Source organism: Emiliania huxleyi (assembly GCF_000372725.1).
Source record: "Emiliania huxleyi CCMP1516 unplaced genomic scaffold EMIHUscaffold_10, whole genome shotgun sequence".
Taxonomy (NCBI): Eukaryota; Haptophyta; order Isochrysidales; family Noelaerhabdaceae; genus Emiliania; species Emiliania huxleyi.
This window is the reverse complement of record NW_005202427.1, coordinates 56,401-73,474: the sequence shown is the minus strand read 5'-3', so window position 1 is coordinate 73,474 and position 17,074 is coordinate 56,401. Positions and strand designations below refer to the sequence as shown.

The 17,074-nt window shown below is 66.4% G+C and overlaps 4 protein-coding genes across 4 annotated transcripts; 2 read left to right on the top strand and 2 right to left on the bottom strand.

Annotated features, from left to right (window-relative positions):
* Positions 1-2,963: 2,963 nt before the first annotated feature.
* Positions 2,964-5,097, bottom strand: EMIHUDRAFT_420691 (hypothetical protein). The gene is made up of 3 exons (XM_005793502.1): positions 5,015-5,097; positions 4,220-4,762; positions 2,964-4,134 (listed from the first exon to the last, which is right to left on the bottom strand). Exons 1-3 carry the CDS (start codon positions 5,049-5,051, stop codon positions 3,311-3,313), a joined length of 1,404 nt encoding a protein of 467 aa, XP_005793559.1. The 5' UTR covers positions 5,052-5,097; the 3' UTR covers positions 2,964-3,310.
* Positions 5,098-8,954: 3,857 nt separating this feature from the next.
* EMIHUDRAFT_97387 (hypothetical protein) lies at positions 8,955-11,359 on the bottom strand (the record flags this gene model as incomplete). Its single annotated transcript, XM_005793501.1, has 5 exons — positions 8,955-9,073; positions 9,179-9,780; positions 10,021-10,113; positions 10,185-11,117; positions 11,184-11,359. 5 exons carry the CDS (start codon positions 11,357-11,359, stop codon positions 8,955-8,957), a joined length of 1,923 nt encoding a protein of 640 aa, XP_005793558.1.
* A 238-nt stretch (positions 11,360-11,597) lies between these two features.
* EMIHUDRAFT_199328 (hypothetical protein) lies at positions 11,598-12,226 on the top strand (the record flags this gene model as incomplete). The annotated part of the gene is made up of 3 exons (XM_005793500.1): positions 11,598-11,918; positions 11,990-12,084; positions 12,151-12,226. The coding sequence occupies 3 exons, from the start codon at positions 11,598-11,600 to the stop codon at positions 12,224-12,226; spliced, it is 492 nt and encodes a 163-aa protein (XP_005793557.1).
* A 1,835-nt stretch (positions 12,227-14,061) lies between these two features.
* On the top strand, positions 14,062-17,048 carry EMIHUDRAFT_62542 (hypothetical protein; the record flags this gene model as incomplete). The annotated part of the gene is made up of 4 exons (XM_005793499.1): positions 14,062-15,258; positions 15,529-15,765; positions 15,911-16,468; positions 16,596-17,048. Coding segments are annotated over 4 exons (2,445 nt in total), but the record flags the coding sequence as incomplete, so codon positions are not given.
* Positions 17,049-17,074: the final 26 nt, after the last annotated feature.

Below are 17,074 nucleotides of genomic sequence, written 5' to 3'. Positions count from 1 at the left end.
AAGAGAAGCTAAGAAAGTAGAGCAAAGAATGAAAACATAGAAGCAAGACGAGGGAGGATGAAGAGAGGTAGACTAGCTCAAGGAACGGAAAATAAAGGGTAGAAGAGATAAAGAAAATGGAGTGAGCAGAGCATAGGAAAGGAAAGAATATAAGAGAGGGTGCGGAGAAACAAGCAAGACCTCCGAGCCCTCCGAGCCCTCCGTGCCCTCCGAGCCCTCCGAGCCCCCCGAGCCCGGCTCGGCGGCTCGCCCCTCCGAGCCCTCCGGGCACTCCATCCCTTGTGAGCCCTCCCGAGCCCTCCCGAGCCCACCAGCGCCACCCTCGTGCCTCTCTGCCCTCCGACCCCTCCGACCCCTCCGAGCTCTCCACCTCTCCCAAGCCCTCACAAGCCCTCCTACGCCTCACTTTTGGCCAGCCCTCCCAGCCCCCACCCCTCCGAGTGCCCTCCTGGGCCCTGCCGCCTGACAACTCTATCGGTGGAGGGCTTTAGGTCACGGTCACACTCCCGCCCTCCCGACCCCTCCACACCCCTACAGCCGTACAGCGGCACCCCTACCCCTCCCGCCGTTTTAGGGCCTACCCACCCGCACTCGCCAGGGCTTGTGGTTGAAAGTCACGTCATAAAGTTTTACATGTATCTTTAAACACAAATGATGTCTTGCTTCCGCGGCACTTTTCTCCATATCCATTTGTATCGCCCGATTTCCGCCGCGAATTCTTTTTCAACTCTGGGTTGCGTTGTGTTGCCTGCTCGCGCGCCGGGGCCCTGCTCTCGCCCGCCTGCAGGGCAATGGCCGTCACGGCCATGAGCCCGGGCAAAGAGCTCGGTGCGCGCGCGCCCGAGCCTCCCGCGCGCGTGTGCGGCTGCGCCGCCGCCGGCAGGCCTCCGCGCGCGCCAATAGCAGCTTTTGCCACGCCTCAGCGCGGCAGGGCCTCTGCGGCATGAGCATGTGGCCCCTCACGCTCGTTCGGCCCGCCAGCCCCTCCTCTCCCTCCCGCGCGCTCCGACTAACCTCCGCGACCGCGTGGCGGTCCGCGCCCTCCCGCTCGCTCCGCCAACACCGTAGAGCGCAGCGGACATCCGCAGGGCCGGGGATTCAAGGCGAGTGAGACGCTCTCTTTCATCTCGCAATAGAGAGATAGGGGTCCCAGATTTCTCATGGTGTGTGTACGGGACTAAACTGGTTAGTCTATCGGTAAGCGCGGGTTAGCGTCGGGTTATGGTAACCCGTTCTAACCCGTGCTGACCCGTGCTGGGTTAGTGTGGATTAACCCGTGTGGAACCCGCCGCTAACCCGCGCTTACCGATACGCGATAGACTCACTCCATACACGCTCAACTTACCGATAACGGCGTTGCCGCGGAGAGCACCAAGGGGCAAGGTGCAGCCAAGCCGTCCGAGGGAGAGACTAACCCGGGTTAGCGCCGGGTAGTCTCGGGTTACCATAACCCATGCTGACGTATGCCCCCCAGCCGCATGGGTTAGTGCCGGGTTAGTGCCGGGTTAGTGCCGGGTTAGTGCCGGGTTAGTGCCGGGTTATGGTAACCCATTCTGACCCGTGCTGACCCGTGCCGGGTTAGTGAGCAAATCAGGGGAGCTAGTGTGAAGAATCGTTGCCGCGATTGCGCGAAGAATCGCTACGGCATCGTCTCTGGGACCGGCGGCGCTCCACTCGCTGCCCGCCTCCGGGGAGAGAGAGCGGCGTGCGGCAGACGGAGGTAGGTGAGTCCGTGCGTCTCGACGCTGGAGCTGCGAGCAAAGACGATTGAATCAGGATGCGAATCAAACTCTATCGGAACGGCCATCGAGCCGATGGCCAGAAGTTCATCGTCCCCGAGACCTGGGAGGCTCTGCTCGAGAAGGCGAGCCGCGCGCTGTCCACCGCGACCGAGCCATTCGCGGCTTAGGACCTCTTTGATGATCATGGGTTTGAGATCAAGGAGTTGGAGGTGCCGCCGTCACGGCTCCCATTCGCTACCACAGGCACCGCGACACCCTCCCCGCCGCCACAGGTGCTCGAGGAGGACGATCTCATCATCGTGAGTGCGGGAGAGAACTTTGTCGCTGTGGCTGGTGGCTTGGCACCGGCAGACAATGTCTCCACACCAGCCACGCGACAAGCGTTGATGTCGCCGAGCGACCAGAGCGCGCCACCGCCGCCGCTCTCCCTGCCGCCGCTGCCGCCTCCGCCGCCGCTGCCAATGTCTTCGCAGCTCACAGTCACCGCCGACAGACCCCGGACGCCCATCGGCAACTTGCCGATGCAGTCGCTGGCGGCGGCGGCAGCGGCGGCGGCGGCGGCGTCGTCGCCCCTGCCAAAGGGATCGGCGCGGGAGCCCGCCGAGCCCGCCGCGGTCCGCGGGCCGCCCGATTGCGAGGCGCCGAAGCCGCGCTTCATTTGGACGCCCGAGCTGCACGCGCGGTTCGAGGTGCGCGGCTCGCCGCCCGGCCTCCTCTCTCCTCCCTCCCCCCTCTCCCCCGGCCTTCTCTCTCCTCCCTGCCTTCTCTCTCCTCTCAGCCTTCTCTCTCCACCCCTGGCCGCCTCTCGCCCGCCTCCCGCGCCGCGGCCGCCCTCACGACTGACGCCCTCACCGCCGCTCTCCCAGGCGGCTGTGCAAGCGCTCGGTGCCTGAGCTGTAGAGGCCACATACAGACTCGCCTCAGTAGTCGCCCGTGCAGTGTGTGCGGTCACCATCGCGGATCGGCACCGCGGTCGCCTCAACACCGCGTCTCACCCTCCCCCCCCCCCCCCCCTCGACGTGGCGCCGCTCCTCTCTACTTGGGCCGGTAGAGACGCGGACGCTCGCGGGCCTTAGAGTGGCTGCGCGGCATGGAGGCGGCAAACTCGGTCTCGGACGCGCCGCCCCCGGACCCGCGCCGCTCCTCGTTGTGTGTCTATCTTCCTCTATCTATGGTGGGGGGGTTGTCTCCGCACGTTTTGCGTTGAGCACATATTTTGCTACTGATTCTAGCTGCTGTTCTGACAAATCGAATCGTTACACAGGAATCACTGAATTGGGTGCGAGCGGGCCATGGTCCATGCGCGCAGACAGTGCAGGTCTGGCGACGGTCCCTATTCTGCGCGCACCTCATCTCCTCAAGACTACTCGCGTCGGCTAGGAATCTACCTGGCTCTAACTACCACACACGCGACGCGGGCCCGGCGGGGCCCGCAGAAGGTCTAGATCTGAATGAGTGGACGACGCCGTTCGGCAGGTTGGAGCTCATACGTCTCGCTGAGCAGCGCTCACGGGGGGAGCACCCATGGCGGCTCCATGTTGAGTATCGGCAGGACGATGGTCTCGCTATCAGGCGGGCTCGCTCGCAGAACTGGCCGCCGACGGGGGCTCGGCGCTGGCGCAGTTGAGCACCGCCATCTGCTGCTGAACCTCGCCCATGCCGGACGCGCCGTGGAGGTACGCTAGCGACGGAGCCTGCGGCCCATTTTGCGGCACGCTACGAGTATCTTGCATCGCCTGCAAGTTTTGAAGGGCCTGCTCGGGATGCATGGCTGGCGGCACGCCGTAGATGGGGGCGTGGGGCGGATTGGAGCCGAGCGCGCGGCTCTGCTCGGCCACGATGGCATGCTGCGCCGCAACCAGCTGCTGCATCTCCTGCAGCTGCTTGACCTGCTGCGCGTTGAACTCTTGCTGCGCTATCTGCAGCTTCAGCTGCTCCTCCTGCAGCTGCCACAAGAGCGCCTCTTGCTGCGCGGCCGCACGCGACGTCTCCACTTGCTGCGCCTCCGAGCGCGCGCCGTACGTGACGCGCGTCCCTTGAGAGAGGGAGCGCGTCGCCGAGCTGTAGTTGCCTCCCGGAAAGTTGAAGACGTCGTTCGGAGGCGTGTCGAGCACCGAATTCGCCGACGAGATGGCGCTGTTGAGGTGAGCGCCCTCGAGCCCGGACGCCGCCTCATCCGCACCGGGGCGTCCGCCGGGCTTCGCGCCGTACGCTCCCGCCGGCCGTGCCCACGGGGCCGGCATCGTGTGCGGCCCTGCCCCGACATACGGCCCGCCTTGCCTGCGCGAGGGCGGAAACCGTCCGCCTTCCGCAGGCCTGCCCTCGGCCTCCGCGGCGACGGTGGCGAGCATGCGGTCTTGCGGTATGGCGCGCTTGACCTCGACGCGCTTCCCTGCGCCGCGTGCAGAGGGCGGCGTCACGCGGCGCCGCGCCGGGAGGGGCTTGGCGGGAGGGGCCTGGTGGGAGGGGCCCTGCACCGTTGAGGTCGTGAAACTTGTTGGCGCACACGCGGTCAACGCTCGGCGTGTTGTCGTACGTGATGAAGCCGAAGCCGCGCGGCTTTCGTGTGTGGGGGTCGCACATGATGACGCAGTCCGTCACCCGGCCGTACGTCTCGAAATACGTGATGAACTCGAGCTCGCTCGTCTCGTGCGACAGGCCGCCGACAAAGATCTTGAGCTCGCCCGCCCTCACCTCGCGCCCGACCGGGGGAGCCGGCACCGGCGGCACGCTGGGCACGACGGGAGCGACGAGCGCTGGACGCGCCAGGCTGTCCGAGTCGCGCGGCACGGCCGGCTTGGCCTCGACCTCCTTGCCGTCTATCAAGTGACGCTGCGCGACGACGTGATCAGCGACGGTCTGGTGGCGGTAGGTGACGAAGCCAAAGCCGCGCGGAGCGCCCGTCGAGCGGTCCTTCATGACGACGCAGTCCGAAATGTGCCCAAACTGCTCAAAGTAGCAGCGCAGCCCCGTCGTCGTCGTGTCCCTGGAGAGGCCTCCGACAAAGACCTTGCCCATCTCTGTGCGCGAGAGGGGCGGTACGGTGTTGGCGGAGCGGCGAGGAGGGCGCGGACCGCCACGCGGAGGTTAGTCGGAGCGCGCGGGAGGGAGAGGAGGGGCTGGCGGGCCGAACGAGCGTGAGGGGCCACATGCTCATGCCGCAGAGGCCCTGCCGCGCTGAGGCGTGGCAAAAGCTGCTATTGGCGCGCGCGGAGGCCTGCCAGCGGCGGCGCAGCCGCACACGCGCGCGGGAGGCTCGGGCGCGCGCGCACCGAGCTCTTTGCCCGGGCTCATGGCCGTGACGGCCATTGCCCTGCAGGCGGGCGAGAGCAGGGCCCCGGCGCGCGAGCAGGCAACACAACGCAACCCAGAGTTGAAAAAGAATTCGCGGCGGAAATCGGGCGATACAAATGGATATGGAGAAAAGTGCCGCGGAAGAGTCATACGGGGCGGGTTCCGCGGTTCCGCGCTCCTCAGCGTGGGTAATGACATCCCTGAGCGCGCAGGAGGAGCGCGCGGGCGATTTCTTGTGGGAGAAGGGTTGGCCGGGCTGCCCGCGCGCCTTGCAGCCCATGTTGTTTTGAGATCTTTAGCAATACTTGTTTGTTTGTGACGTGTGAGCTGTGAAGGTCGGCCCTCGCACGCGAGGGGCAGACTTTATCTACCGCGACTGGAAGCCGACGAGCGGAGACGCGCGACACGGGAGCGGACACAGTCCCGCGCCCCTTGCCAGTCAACATCATGAGAGGCACCGGGCTCGGCAACCCATTCCCCATGGGGAAGAGAGGCACCGACGAGGCGCTGCGCGACCAGGTATGCGAGGCATTCGACACGTGGCTCCGGCTGCGCACCGTTCCCGCCTCGGCCGTGTGGGACACTAGATCCACGCCAGCGCTCATCCGACAGGCCAACGGGCAGCCCTTCTCTCACAGGAGATCGCCCCTCGACGCTCCGACGAAGCTAGGACGGGGAACGACGCCGTCGTGGCGTGCGGGCCGCGCTGAACGGCCGCGGCAACGCCAAGGTGGTGCGGCTCGGATGCTCGCCCTCGTGTCGAGAGGGGAGGCTGTGCCACGGGGACAGCCTCGCAGCCATGGCGCGAGAGCTCATCGGCGTACGAGACGAGCGGCGTAGAGAGGGGCAGCAACGTGGAGACGCCCCAAAGCCACGCAAGCCGAGGGCAGACAAAGGGGTGCCGAGAGGCCCGCGAGCCCTCAAAGGCACAAAGGCATACCAGATCGGGCACCTCAGTCTACTGCGGTTTCGGCTCGGGCGCGAGAGGCAAGTGTCACAGCGGACCCTCGACGCAGTGCGCGAGGCGCAGGGAGCTGGGGTCGAGCCGTGGAACACGGCAGACAGCCAAGGCAGCCAACGGGCGCCCAGGAAGGGCCAACGGAACCGAAGAGCCGCACGACGCTTCCTGGACCGACTCCGTTTCGAACTCCTACAAGGAGGCAGCGGCGGGGACGGACACAGACACCCCGAAGACGCCAACGACGGCGACGAGATGGAGAGAGGAGCGAGGACGAAGAGATGCCCGACCGCACAACAGAGCCAGGGCCGAGCGAGCAACCACCCGAAACGGGCCATCCAAACGAGAAGGCAGCCAGGCAGACGACGAATTTACAGTGATGGACGAAGACGAGGAACGGCCAGAGCACGAGGCGTCCCAGCCGCCGAGGAAGCGGGGGCGATTTGAGAACGAACGTAGCGATTCGATGAGCCAGGGGGAGGGGGTGAGCCAGCAGCATCACGAGGGCGAGGAGCCGATGACGAAAGCGCAGAGAAAGCGGGAGCGCCAGCGGAAGGAGGGCCCGCCACGGAAGCCTAGAGATGATTTCAGACGGAGACGCGCCGACCAACCGTACTAAGCCGACAGAGGAAGGGGGCTCCGAAAGGCCGCGCATGCCCCCTTTGCCGGGCGAATAGGCACTCCCCCTTCCCGATGAACGTGGTTCATGGTGGGTGTTCTGTTCATAACGCTACTTACTTGTACTTGTAACCACACGATCGATGCGAGGACGCAAGTCCACCAACCTCGGCCATTCCAACGGCCAGACCGCTCGCTTAAGGCTGATCGGCTAGACGAGCGGTCTACCCCCGACGGGGCGGTCGGGATCACGGGGGATGACATCCTGCCTCCCAGCACGCCGGGAGGAGGTGGGTGCTCTGCCGCCGGACCCCCCCCCTCCATCACCCTCGCCCAGGGATCCACAACGCTGTCTTAAGGTCCGACCTGTGGGCTCTGCCTGCGCTCGGCACCGGGCACCGCCTCGGTATACAAAATGCGCCTGCGGGCGGACCCTTACAGATCACAGATCACCGAGGCGGTGCGCCGGTGCCGTCCCGAATGCCGAACCTGTGTGTGTCGGACTTTAAAAGTATCAAAAGGCATCATTTTGTGTTTAAAGTTGTAGACGTGACTTTCAACCAAGTCTTGATTCTTGGACCAAATGCACTGAGAAAAGTGAGACACACGACTGTGTTCCCCAGGCGCATTTCCCTGGTATTTCACCCGCGTTGTGTACAAGTGGCGTGCGTCGCAAGAACTTGCGCACGGAGGCTGAGAGGAGGGCGTGGCGACGGCGGTTTAGCATTTGACCCATGGGGTCGTGCAAAATTTACTCAGCGGATAGTTAGAGGCTGCGCAGGCCTCCCCCGGTATTTTATTGGTCGATACGAGTAGAGCCGCATTATATGAAAACCCCAGATCGGGTCGGACACCGTACCACCGTCGCCTCGCTACAGACGTCACGCCCCCGCGCGCGGGGTGGCGCGAGCGGAGAGGAGGCAGGAGCTAGCTGCTGCCGGGGCGCGTCCCGCGCGTGTGTGGGCGGGGGGCGCCCCCCCCCCCCCCCGCCCCCGCGCTGAGCGCTGTCAGCGGTGGGCCACCTCTCGGCTCACGCCGCTGACCCAAGCACCTAACAGCTAACTGCATGCGTGGCGGCGCCGGCGGCGCAGTCAGAGTACAGAGAAGGAGAGAGTGTGCACAGGCTGTGTGCGCACCGCGGCCGGGACGGTGAGAGGCTCGCCAAGCACCGCTCAGCGGCGAGGGGGAGGGCGGTGGCGGCGGCGGTGAGGCGCGAGGCGGTGGCAGCGGTGGTGCGGACAGCGGGATCGACAGGGGAGGCGGCGGCCACGAGCGGAGCGGCGGCGAGAGGGGGGCAGCGGCGAGGCGCGCCGGCGAGCGAGGCGCCCGCGCCATCAGAGCGGGACGCCGCCGCGAGATGGAGGGCGGCGGTGACGGAGGCGAGGGGCGAGGCGGCGGCGGCGGCGGCGGCGGCGAGAACGGCGGCACCGAGTTTGTCTCGGTGAGCGGAGCGGCGGCGGGAGGAGGAGCAGCGGCGGCGCTCGCTCGCTGTTGCGCTGTTTTGAGCCTGGGATCCCATGCCACTGCGACCGGCGTGCCCGGGAACGGAGATCGCGCGCGCGCCGCATTCACGACGCGCGCGATCTTCGCGGAGTCGGGTCCCCAGAGGGAAGCGGTCTTTTCGGCCGACGTCCAGCGGCGCGCAAGGAAGCAGGCGCAGCACCGGCGGTGTCGCGCTGCATGGGCCAGCAGGGTGCAGTGGCGAGGGGCGGCGGGCTCGGACGTCCACCGAGTCGCTCCGCGCGCCAGGCGGAGCGCGCGCGCGGGCCAGGAGGCTCTCGGCAGGCTGAAGAGGACATCTGCGCTTATTGCGGGGCGGGCGGGCGGGATCCACTTTGTATTCGGCACACGCCTCCCTACCGGTATAAATACCGGGGGAGGTATTACACTTTTTGTTTACAGACCGCGGGCCGGACCGGGCCTGGCCGGGCTGTGGCCGTGGGCGGGGGCTGCAGAGACCCGGAAATGGCCGCCTCGTGTCGGGTGTCGTCTAAGTTCGGTTCGTGAGTCCGACCGATCAGCGATCACCAGCGTCTAAGTTTGAGAGCCCGTCTCCTTTCGGGGGCTTAGTTCAGCGCTCGCCTGCGAGCAGGTCTAAGATTTGGGCAACCCTCTACACCTCTATCTACCCCGCGACTGCTACTACCCAACCATTTCGATGGTGAGCTATAGGCCTAGCGAGAAAGCGAGTGTAGAGCTAGAGATGATGTCTATATATTGTGTGTATAGCGAGAGCGTTTTTGCTGAGCTAGTTTTGAAGCCCTCTGACAGGCCGCTGTCCTTTCTTGTTCTCTTCTCACAAAATAAAAAGAAAAATCGGAGGGGACGTCGTGAACACAGTGTCAGAGCTCTTCGAAGAGCTCCTTCAGCTCCTTGAAGATGGGCGTGCTGACAGTTTTGAAGCCGTGCGCGACCACGAGGTCGGACAGCTTGTTGCGGTTCGCGAACCCCCGCGCCGAAGCTGCTCCATAAAATTTTCTCCATGTTCTTTTCAAATCATATGATCATATGCTGTGGACGCGACCGCGCACGCCTATCTCGAGCACCTGACCACCAAGCGTGCCACCGCTGCTCGCGGCAGTACTCAGAATCCTCTGGCTCGCCGGCCCACTCCTGCACGACGAGGTGCGTGCAGGGCGCAAGCACGCCGCCTCGTCGTCCTCGCCTCCCTCGTCGGACAGCCCGTCGCGGGGGGCTCGCCTCGACGGCGGCAGCTCTCCAATGATGCCGTCGCTCTCGAGCGGCTCGAGCGGCGCCAACAACCTCCCCTCAGCGGCGCGGCGCGCGGCGAGGAGCTGCAGCGGCAGCGCCGCCGAGAGGAGGGCGACGGCCGTCATGAGGACGGCGTGCGCCGCGACGTAGCGGGAGGGCACGTCGGAGGGGAATGCGCCGTGCTGTATGTAGGCGTCCAGCAAGCTGGGAGGGAGGTCGCCGAAGAGAGCGATAACCAAGTTGGCGTACCCGACCACGCGGCCCATCGCGGCGGGCGGGTAGCGGCTGGGCGAAGCGAGGAAGTGGAAGTAGCAGGCCCACTGCAGCGTGCGCGCCGGCCCAAAGAGGACGGCGGCGACGAGCTGCGGCCCGAACGACGGCGCCAGCTGGGTGAGGCCAAAGGCGCAGGAGAGGCAAACCACCGCGCCGAGGTAGGCGTGCTCTCGCCCGGCGTACCTGCAGCAGAGGGGCGGGGCTCCTGCAGCAGAGGGGCGGGGCTCACGCGGCGGCGACGGCGCTGGTACTCGTGCGGCCGCGCGGCAGCGGCGTCGGAGGCTGTGGCGGCGGCTGTGGCGCGCGGCTGCGGCGCGCGGCGGCGGCGGCGGCGGCGGCGGCGGCGGGCGGCGGCGTTGGTCTGCGCGCCGGTTGACGAGGCCGATGGCGAGGGGCGTGGTGCCGACCGAGAGGAGCGGGAACAGGACGTCGAAGAGCTCGACGATCTGCTCCGCCTGCTCGGGCCGCAGCGGCGACCCGCCGCTCGCGGCGGTCGCGCGGAGCTGGTCGGCGAACCTAACGTGTCGTGGACGTGCGTCACGGCCGTCCCTCAGGCGGGCGGCCGCGCGCGGAGGGTGCGTGGTAACGTCTCGAGGTAGAAAGTCTGGTTGAGGTTTGCGGTGCACATGAAGAGGAGCAGGAGCAGGCTGTCGGTCCGGCAGAGCAGCTGGCGCAGCCCGTCTCCCTCCGAGTGCCACACGACGGCTGCCCTCAGCGCCGGCTCAGAGACGGGCGCGCGCTCGTCGACCCGCTCGGCGAAGGACGCCTCGCGCTCCGCCCGCATCCCTTCGGTCTGCCGCTTGGACAGGAGGAGCGACCTAGAGCCCACACCCGCGGCCAGTCGGGGACCCGCTGGGGTGTGCCGCCGGGCGAAGAGAGGGAGGCGCCAGGTCGAGCCGCCCACCAGCACGGAGAGGAAGAGCCAGGCCGCGGCGATGGCGGAGAGGGGCAGGCCGGCGCGCAAGAAGAGGAGCTTCCAGAGCAGAAACACAAAGGCGGAGCCGTCAAACATGGACGCCGCCAGCGGGGCGATGACGGACTCGAGGTTCGGGAAGAGCTGCGGACGTGCGGCGGGGGGACCTCGTGGGCAGAGACCCGCGAGGTGAGTGGCTGCTGCAGGGCTGGGCGGCGCCTCCCCGAATGACAGGGCCGCCATGAAGACGCCCGGCCCCGCCAGCCCGATCAGCGGGAACGCGATCCACCAGAGTGCGGCCGGGGAGGACGCGCCGAGCGAGCCGGCAATCGAGAGCAGAGCGAGGCCGGTGCAGACGAGACAGAGCGCGATGGAGATGCACCAGCGGGCGCCGCGGCGGTCCATCAGCTCTCCGTACGCGACCATCACTCCGTCGGCGGCAAAGAGGGAGACGGAGGAGAGCGAGACAAAGGACGACGCCTGCGCCTTGCAACAGCTGCGCTGGCGCTCCTCGCCGCTTCGCGCCGCGCAGGCGGCCGCCTCGTCGGCCGCGCACAGGTCGAGGAAAGCGCCGCTCGAGTACAGGACCGGGTAGACGGAGTCAAACCTGCGAACACGGTATGGACGTGTTTTGTGGACGTCGTGGACGGGGTGCGAAGGAGGAGAGCCGCACCCAAAGCAGAGGCCTCCCAGCGTGAAGACGGAGAGGCCCGCAAGCGTGCATGAGGCGACCTGGCGCCGAAAGGCGCTGATGCCGGTGCAGCAGTGTGACGCTGGCGGAGCAGCGATCGATACCTCGTACTCGCTGCCGAGCAGACCCGCGCTGCGTCGCGAGGTCCGGACAGACATGGCTTTGATATCTTGGCGCCCAGGACCGGATGGCTAAAGCCTCTCTCACAGCACACATGGAAACACGACAAAATAACGCGGAGTGCCTGGGAGAAGAATTCGCCGGGGCTTTTTCTTCCGCTGAAAGCGTTTTTGGTCTGCGCGCTCGCCGCAATCTGCGGCACACACAGGATGGTTGTCATAGAGGACCCGCTCTTCGTCTCCCTGCGCGTCGGCGGTGTCACGCTCGCCACCATCCATGCACGTGCGCGAGATCGACCTCTTTCAGCTCGGCGTCACGGAAGTCGTCGGCGCGCAGGAGCAGTTTGCGGAGGCCCGGCGCATGTACTTTCCCAACTTGGGATCCGCCCTTGGCGCGCTGCTCGCGCGAGCGCTCCCCGTGTTTGGCCAGCCGGAGCACGGCTCATCCTGGGCCCACGTGTACGTGGTCGGCGAGTTGCCAGAGGAAGAGCTGGGCACGGCGCGGCTCGGCCAGGGCACTCGGGCCGTCTCACCGCTCGCGGCGATGCGCCAGGTGAGGGTGCTTCGAGAGGAGGACGGAACGGGCCGATGGCTGCCGGTCCATCTTCTCCGCCCGTTCGTCCCGCCTGCGACATGCCCGCCGACGCCGCGCAGCGCCGCATAGACGAGGCCCTGCGCGAGGGCCGGCACCACTCGGAGCAGCTGCCGCGCGAGCAGCGCCGCAAGCGGCCCCGCCCGTCCGACGTCGTGCGCGCCCCCCGGGGGTGCTCTTGGGGGGGGTCCCCCCAGTCAAGGGGGTCTGGGGCGCAGCCCCAGGTAGCCCGCCGCAGGCGCCGATTTTTGGGGGCGTTTTTGACTGATTTTCATGAGGTGTTGCTACTATTTTGGGACCAGTTGAAGCCTTAAAATGGCTACAAATACCCAGCCACAACAGCTGCTAGTCGTGAGCTCTACTGTGTGGCAGAGCCCAGAGAGAGGGCTTTCAGGAGCACTATTCAGTATGATCCAGCTCAACGTTGCGGAGTAGTAAGACTGTTCCGTTGCCGTGAGCGGCCGGCGGCCGGCGGCGGCCGGTGCGGCACGCGGAGCACTCCGATCTCCGTGAGCGGTGACGGGTGCGGACGAGCGAATGAGAGGTCCCTTTCAGTGAGAGATAGGCAGTCCTAGTCCCTAACAACACATCTTCCACAGATAGCGACCTCTCATTCGCTCGTCCGCGCCCGTCACTGCTAGTCGGGGCACTCCCGGCGTGCGGCCCGGTCCCGGTCGTCACTCCGGTTGCTCGTGTTCACACCGTCAGAACTCAGCTCCGCTCTGCTGCTAGGGGAAACCCGGAGCGCGGAGCCAACCCTCGGAGACCCGTGTTTACTTTACGGCCCTTTCCCTGCGAACGCGCACCCCCGGGGCTAGGGCTCTCTAGCCCGTAACCCGATGCCAATCATCCGGCCCGCTGGGTGCGCTTCTTAGCTCCCCGGCGCCCGGCCCTGGATGTGCGGTTGATGACTGCACTCCAAGTGCTCCAAGTGCTAAGGATCCAGCGTCTGAGACTTGGGCATCTTACACAACTTTTGTAGTTGTAGAGCACAATGGCACCCTTGGATCAAGTGGATCACTTCATAGTTGGACCTAGTTGGAGGTCCCCGTTTTCGGCCGCCGCGGCCGGAGAGCACCCCCGTCGCAAACGGGGGCCCGTCGACACCCCAGGGAGCACGCCTCAAACTCCAGGACGTGCCACCCCTGGACGCATCCCTCCTTGTCCCACTTATCGAATTTGTGCAGGCGAGAGTACTCGTCCGAATTCCGGCGTTTTTCATAATTCTCACCCTGCTGTACTACTAGTACCACGTGCATGCAACGCTTCTCTTCCAGAGCACAACTTCGGGCTCATCTCCAACACTGCCGGCCGGCCAACAGCCACACGCCCCCGCTACCACATTGAAGCGGAAGCGAGACACTTCCCTGGGAGGAAAAGAAATTTAGGCCCCGGGAACTGCTCCTCTTGCCTCTGTTATCTTCTGTTATTCTTTTCTTTCCTACGCAAAAGGAAAGCTGCAATGCTGGCAGCTATGAAGAACGAGAGAGTCGGCTAGCGGCACGCTGTACTAAAAGGTGCGGTGAGGCGTGTGCGTGTGTGCGACTGCGACAGGGGACCGCTCGCAAGGGACCATTGGGTTTGTATTATTTTAACAACGAAGGCATGTATGTAGAAAGATGAACAACAGTCGGGCTCGGACTGGACACCAACGCGGTATGGGTGGACGCGGGACAGATGATGACGACACGCACGAACGACACACAGACACAAACAAGCTCACAAGACACACAGCCAGCTGGCTGCCACACACCCTGAGTTGGCGTACACATAACTCAAGGCCACATCCTCCCTGTCGCCCCCCCCAGCACTCCAAGGTGCCAAGAGAACAAACAAACAAGGGCACAACAACACAACAGACGACAGGGGAGAACGCGTGAGGCTAGAGCAGGCTTGCTCGTCCTAGCAATCTCCGTCGACCGCGAGGCCGGACTAGACCGTGTGTGGGGTCATGTGAGGTGTCTCTTTCGAAGGCTCTCTAAAAAAAAAGAAAAAACCCGTCGAGCGGGACACGGATAGGCGGGAAGCACAGATACGGATCCGAAAAGGCGCGAAGGCCTCCAGCCCTCCACCTGGCGAATCGTTGCACACCCCCTCAGAAGCCCACCTCCCCTCACTCCTCTGCTCCTCCCTCTCCGCCGCCCGCAGGATGGCACCAAAGCGCACACGCTCCGGCCGCGGACGCGGCGGGCCGTCGGCGAGCCCTTCGGGGTCGGCGAGCGGCGCCGAGGGCAGCCCGCTGCCGGCGGAGGAGGGTGCGGCGTCCCAGGGGACGCCGCAGCCCGAGCAGCCCGCGCAGTCCGCGCCGCCGCGGCCCGACCCGCTCGCCGAGGAGGAGGAGGATGGCGAGGAGCTCATCGGCGACGACATGCACGCCGACTACCGCCCGATGGGGGCGCTCGACGAGTACGAGGAGGACGGGATCGACCACGCGGAGTACGGTGGGATCGACGCCCGCGCCCGCGCCGCCGCCGAGGCCGAGCTCGAGGCGCGCGAGGCGCGCGAGACCACGTCGCGCCTGCCGGCGGCGCTGCTCGACGAGGACGACGAGGAGGGCGAGTCGCGGCCGCGGCGGCGGCGGCGCGAGGAGCCCGAGCAGGGCGCCGAGGCGGCCGACACGGTGGACCAGATCATCGACGACGAGGAGAGCGGCATCAACCTCGAGGAGTACTCCAACAAGACCCTCGCCGAGTGGATCCGCACGCCGGCCGTCGGCGAGGAGGTCAAGCGGCGCTTCAAGCGCTTCCTGACGCAGTTCGACCGCAAGAGCGCGTCCGGCGAGGGCGGCGGCTCGTCCAAGTACGCGACGCTCGTGCGGCAGATGTGCTCCGCCAACCGCGAGTCGCTCGACGTCTCCTACCTCGACCTCTCGCGCGAGGTGCCCATCCTCGCCATCTGGGTCGCCGACGCGCCAAAGGAGATGTTCGAGCTGCTCGACACGGCCGCGATGGACGTGGTGCGGATCATGTACCCGGACTACCCGGACACGTGCCCGCGCATCCACGTGCGCGTCACCGACCTGCCGATCCAGGACTCCATCCGCGAGCTCCGCCTCATCCACATGGGGTGCCTCGTCAAGGTCTCTGGCGTCGTCACGCGCCGCTCGTCCGTCTTCCCGCAGCTCAAGGTGTGCAGGTACAACTGCACCAACTGCGGGTACGTGCTCGGCCCCTTCTCCGTCTCCGGCCCCGAGCCGAAGATGTCGGGCCACGTCTGCCCCTCGTGCCAAGCCAAGGGGCCGTACGTCCTCAACACCGAGCAGACGGTCTACTGCAACTACCAAAAGGTGACGCTGCAGGAGTCGCCCGGCTCGGTGCCCGCAGGCCGGCTGCCGCGCCACAAGGAGGTCATCCTGACGTGGGCGCGCGGCGCCCCTCCCTTCTCTCTTTCCGCCCCTCCCTCTCTTCCCCTCCCTCCGCTCTCGCCCTCCCACCTTCCCCTTCCCCTCTCCCCCTCTCCCTCTCCCCCCCTCTCCCTCTCTCTCCCCCCCTCTCCCTCCCTCCCCCTCTGGCTCTCTGGCTCCCCCCCCCCCCCTCTCCCCCTCGCTCTCCCCCCCTCTCCCTCTCCCCGCACGCACGTCCCCGGCTCTGACCCGCCGCGCCGCCTCCCGCACCAGGACCTCATCGACACGGTGCGGCCAGGCGAGGAGGTCGAGGTGACCGGCGTGTACAACACGTCCTTCGACTCGGAGATGAACCGCAAGACGGGCTTCCCGGTCTTCTCGACCTCGGTCGAGGCCAACCACGTGCAGCGCAAGGACGAGGCCGACCGCAACTCCCTCACGGAAGACGAGGAGCGCGAGATCCAGCGGCTCGCAAAGGACCCGCAGATCCGGCAAAAGATTCTCCGCTCGGTGCTCCCCGACCGCCCCTGCTCTGCCCTCCCCCCCCCTCTCCCCCCCCCGTCCCTCCCCTCACCGCTCTTCTCCCTCCTCCTCCCCCTGTCACTCTCACCGCCGTCCCACTCCATCCCCCCCCCCCCTCCTCCACCCCTCCCAGGTCGCGCCCTCCATCCACGGCCACTCCAACATCAAGATGGCCATCGCGCTCTCCATGTTTGGCGGCCAGTGCAAGGACGTGTCGAGCAAGCACCGCATCCGCGGCGACATCAACGTGCTCCTCCTCGGCGACCCGGGCACGGCCAAGTCCCAGTTCCTCAAGTACGTCGAGAAGACGGCGCCGCGCGCAATCTACACCACCGGGCAGGGCGCCACCGCCGTCGGCCTCACCGCCTCGGTGCACAAGGAGCCGGTCACGCGCGAGTGGACCCTCGAGGGCGGCGCGCTCGTGCTCGCCGACAAGGGCGTCTGCCTGATCGACGAGTTCGACAAGATGAACGACGCCGACCGCACCTCGATCCACGAGGCGATGGAGCAGCAGTCCATCTCCATCTCCAAGGCGGGTATCATCGCGACGCTGCAGGCGCGCTGCGCGGTCATCGCCGCCGCGAACCCGCTCAAGGGGACGTACGACCCGTCGCTCTCCTTCACCGAGAACGTCGACCTCACCGACCCGATCCTCTCGCGCTTCGACTGCATCTGCGTGGTCAAGGACACCGTCGACCCCATCGAGGCGCGCCTCCTCCGCCTCCTCCTCCGCCACCTCCTCCTCCCTCCTCCTCCCTCCTCCTCTCCCGCCCTCCCCCCTTCCGCCCCCCGACCCTCCCCCACTCCCCGCCTCCCAGGACGAGCGCCTCGCCGAGTTCGTCGTCGGATCGCACAGGAGGCTCCACCCGCGCGCCGAAGAGCTCGGCACCGCCGGCGCGATGCAAGCCGCCGCCGCCAAGGACGCCATCGACCAGACGCTGCTGCGCAAGTACATCATGTACGCGCGCCAGAAGGTGCGGCCCGTGCTGCAGGACATCGACCAGGGCAAGATCACGCAGGTGTACACCGAGCTGCGCCGCGAGGCGGCGGGCGGCGGGCTGACGATCGCGGTGCGGCACATCGAGTCGATCATTCGGATGGCGGAGGCGTCGGCGCGCATGCACCTGCGCAACGCGGTCAACAACGACGACGTCAACCTCGCCATCTCTGTGCTGCTCCGCTCGGTCATCGACTCGCAAAAGTATGCGCTCAAGAATGCGATGGAGGCCAAGTTCAAAAAGTACATGGTCGCGTCGACCGACACCAACCAGGCGCACCCTCCCTCCGCCACCCTCCT

What these genes read in the sequence shown, in the direction of transcription:
- EMIHUDRAFT_420691 (XM_005793502.1), bottom strand. Translation starts at nt 5,051, where the DNA reads ATGGCCGTCACGGCCATGAGCCCGGGCAAAGAGCTCG. An exon ending in GAGCCCGGGCAAAGAGCTCG is followed by an intron (nt 4,763 to 5,014) that starts GTGCGCGCGCGC and finishes TCTCGCGCACAG; the next exon opens with AGATGGGCAAGGTCTTTGTC. An exon ending in CAAGTTTCACGACCTCAACG is followed by an intron (nt 4,135 to 4,219) that starts GTGCAGGGCCCC and finishes CACGCGGCGCAG; the next exon opens with GGAAGCGCGTCGAGGTCAAG.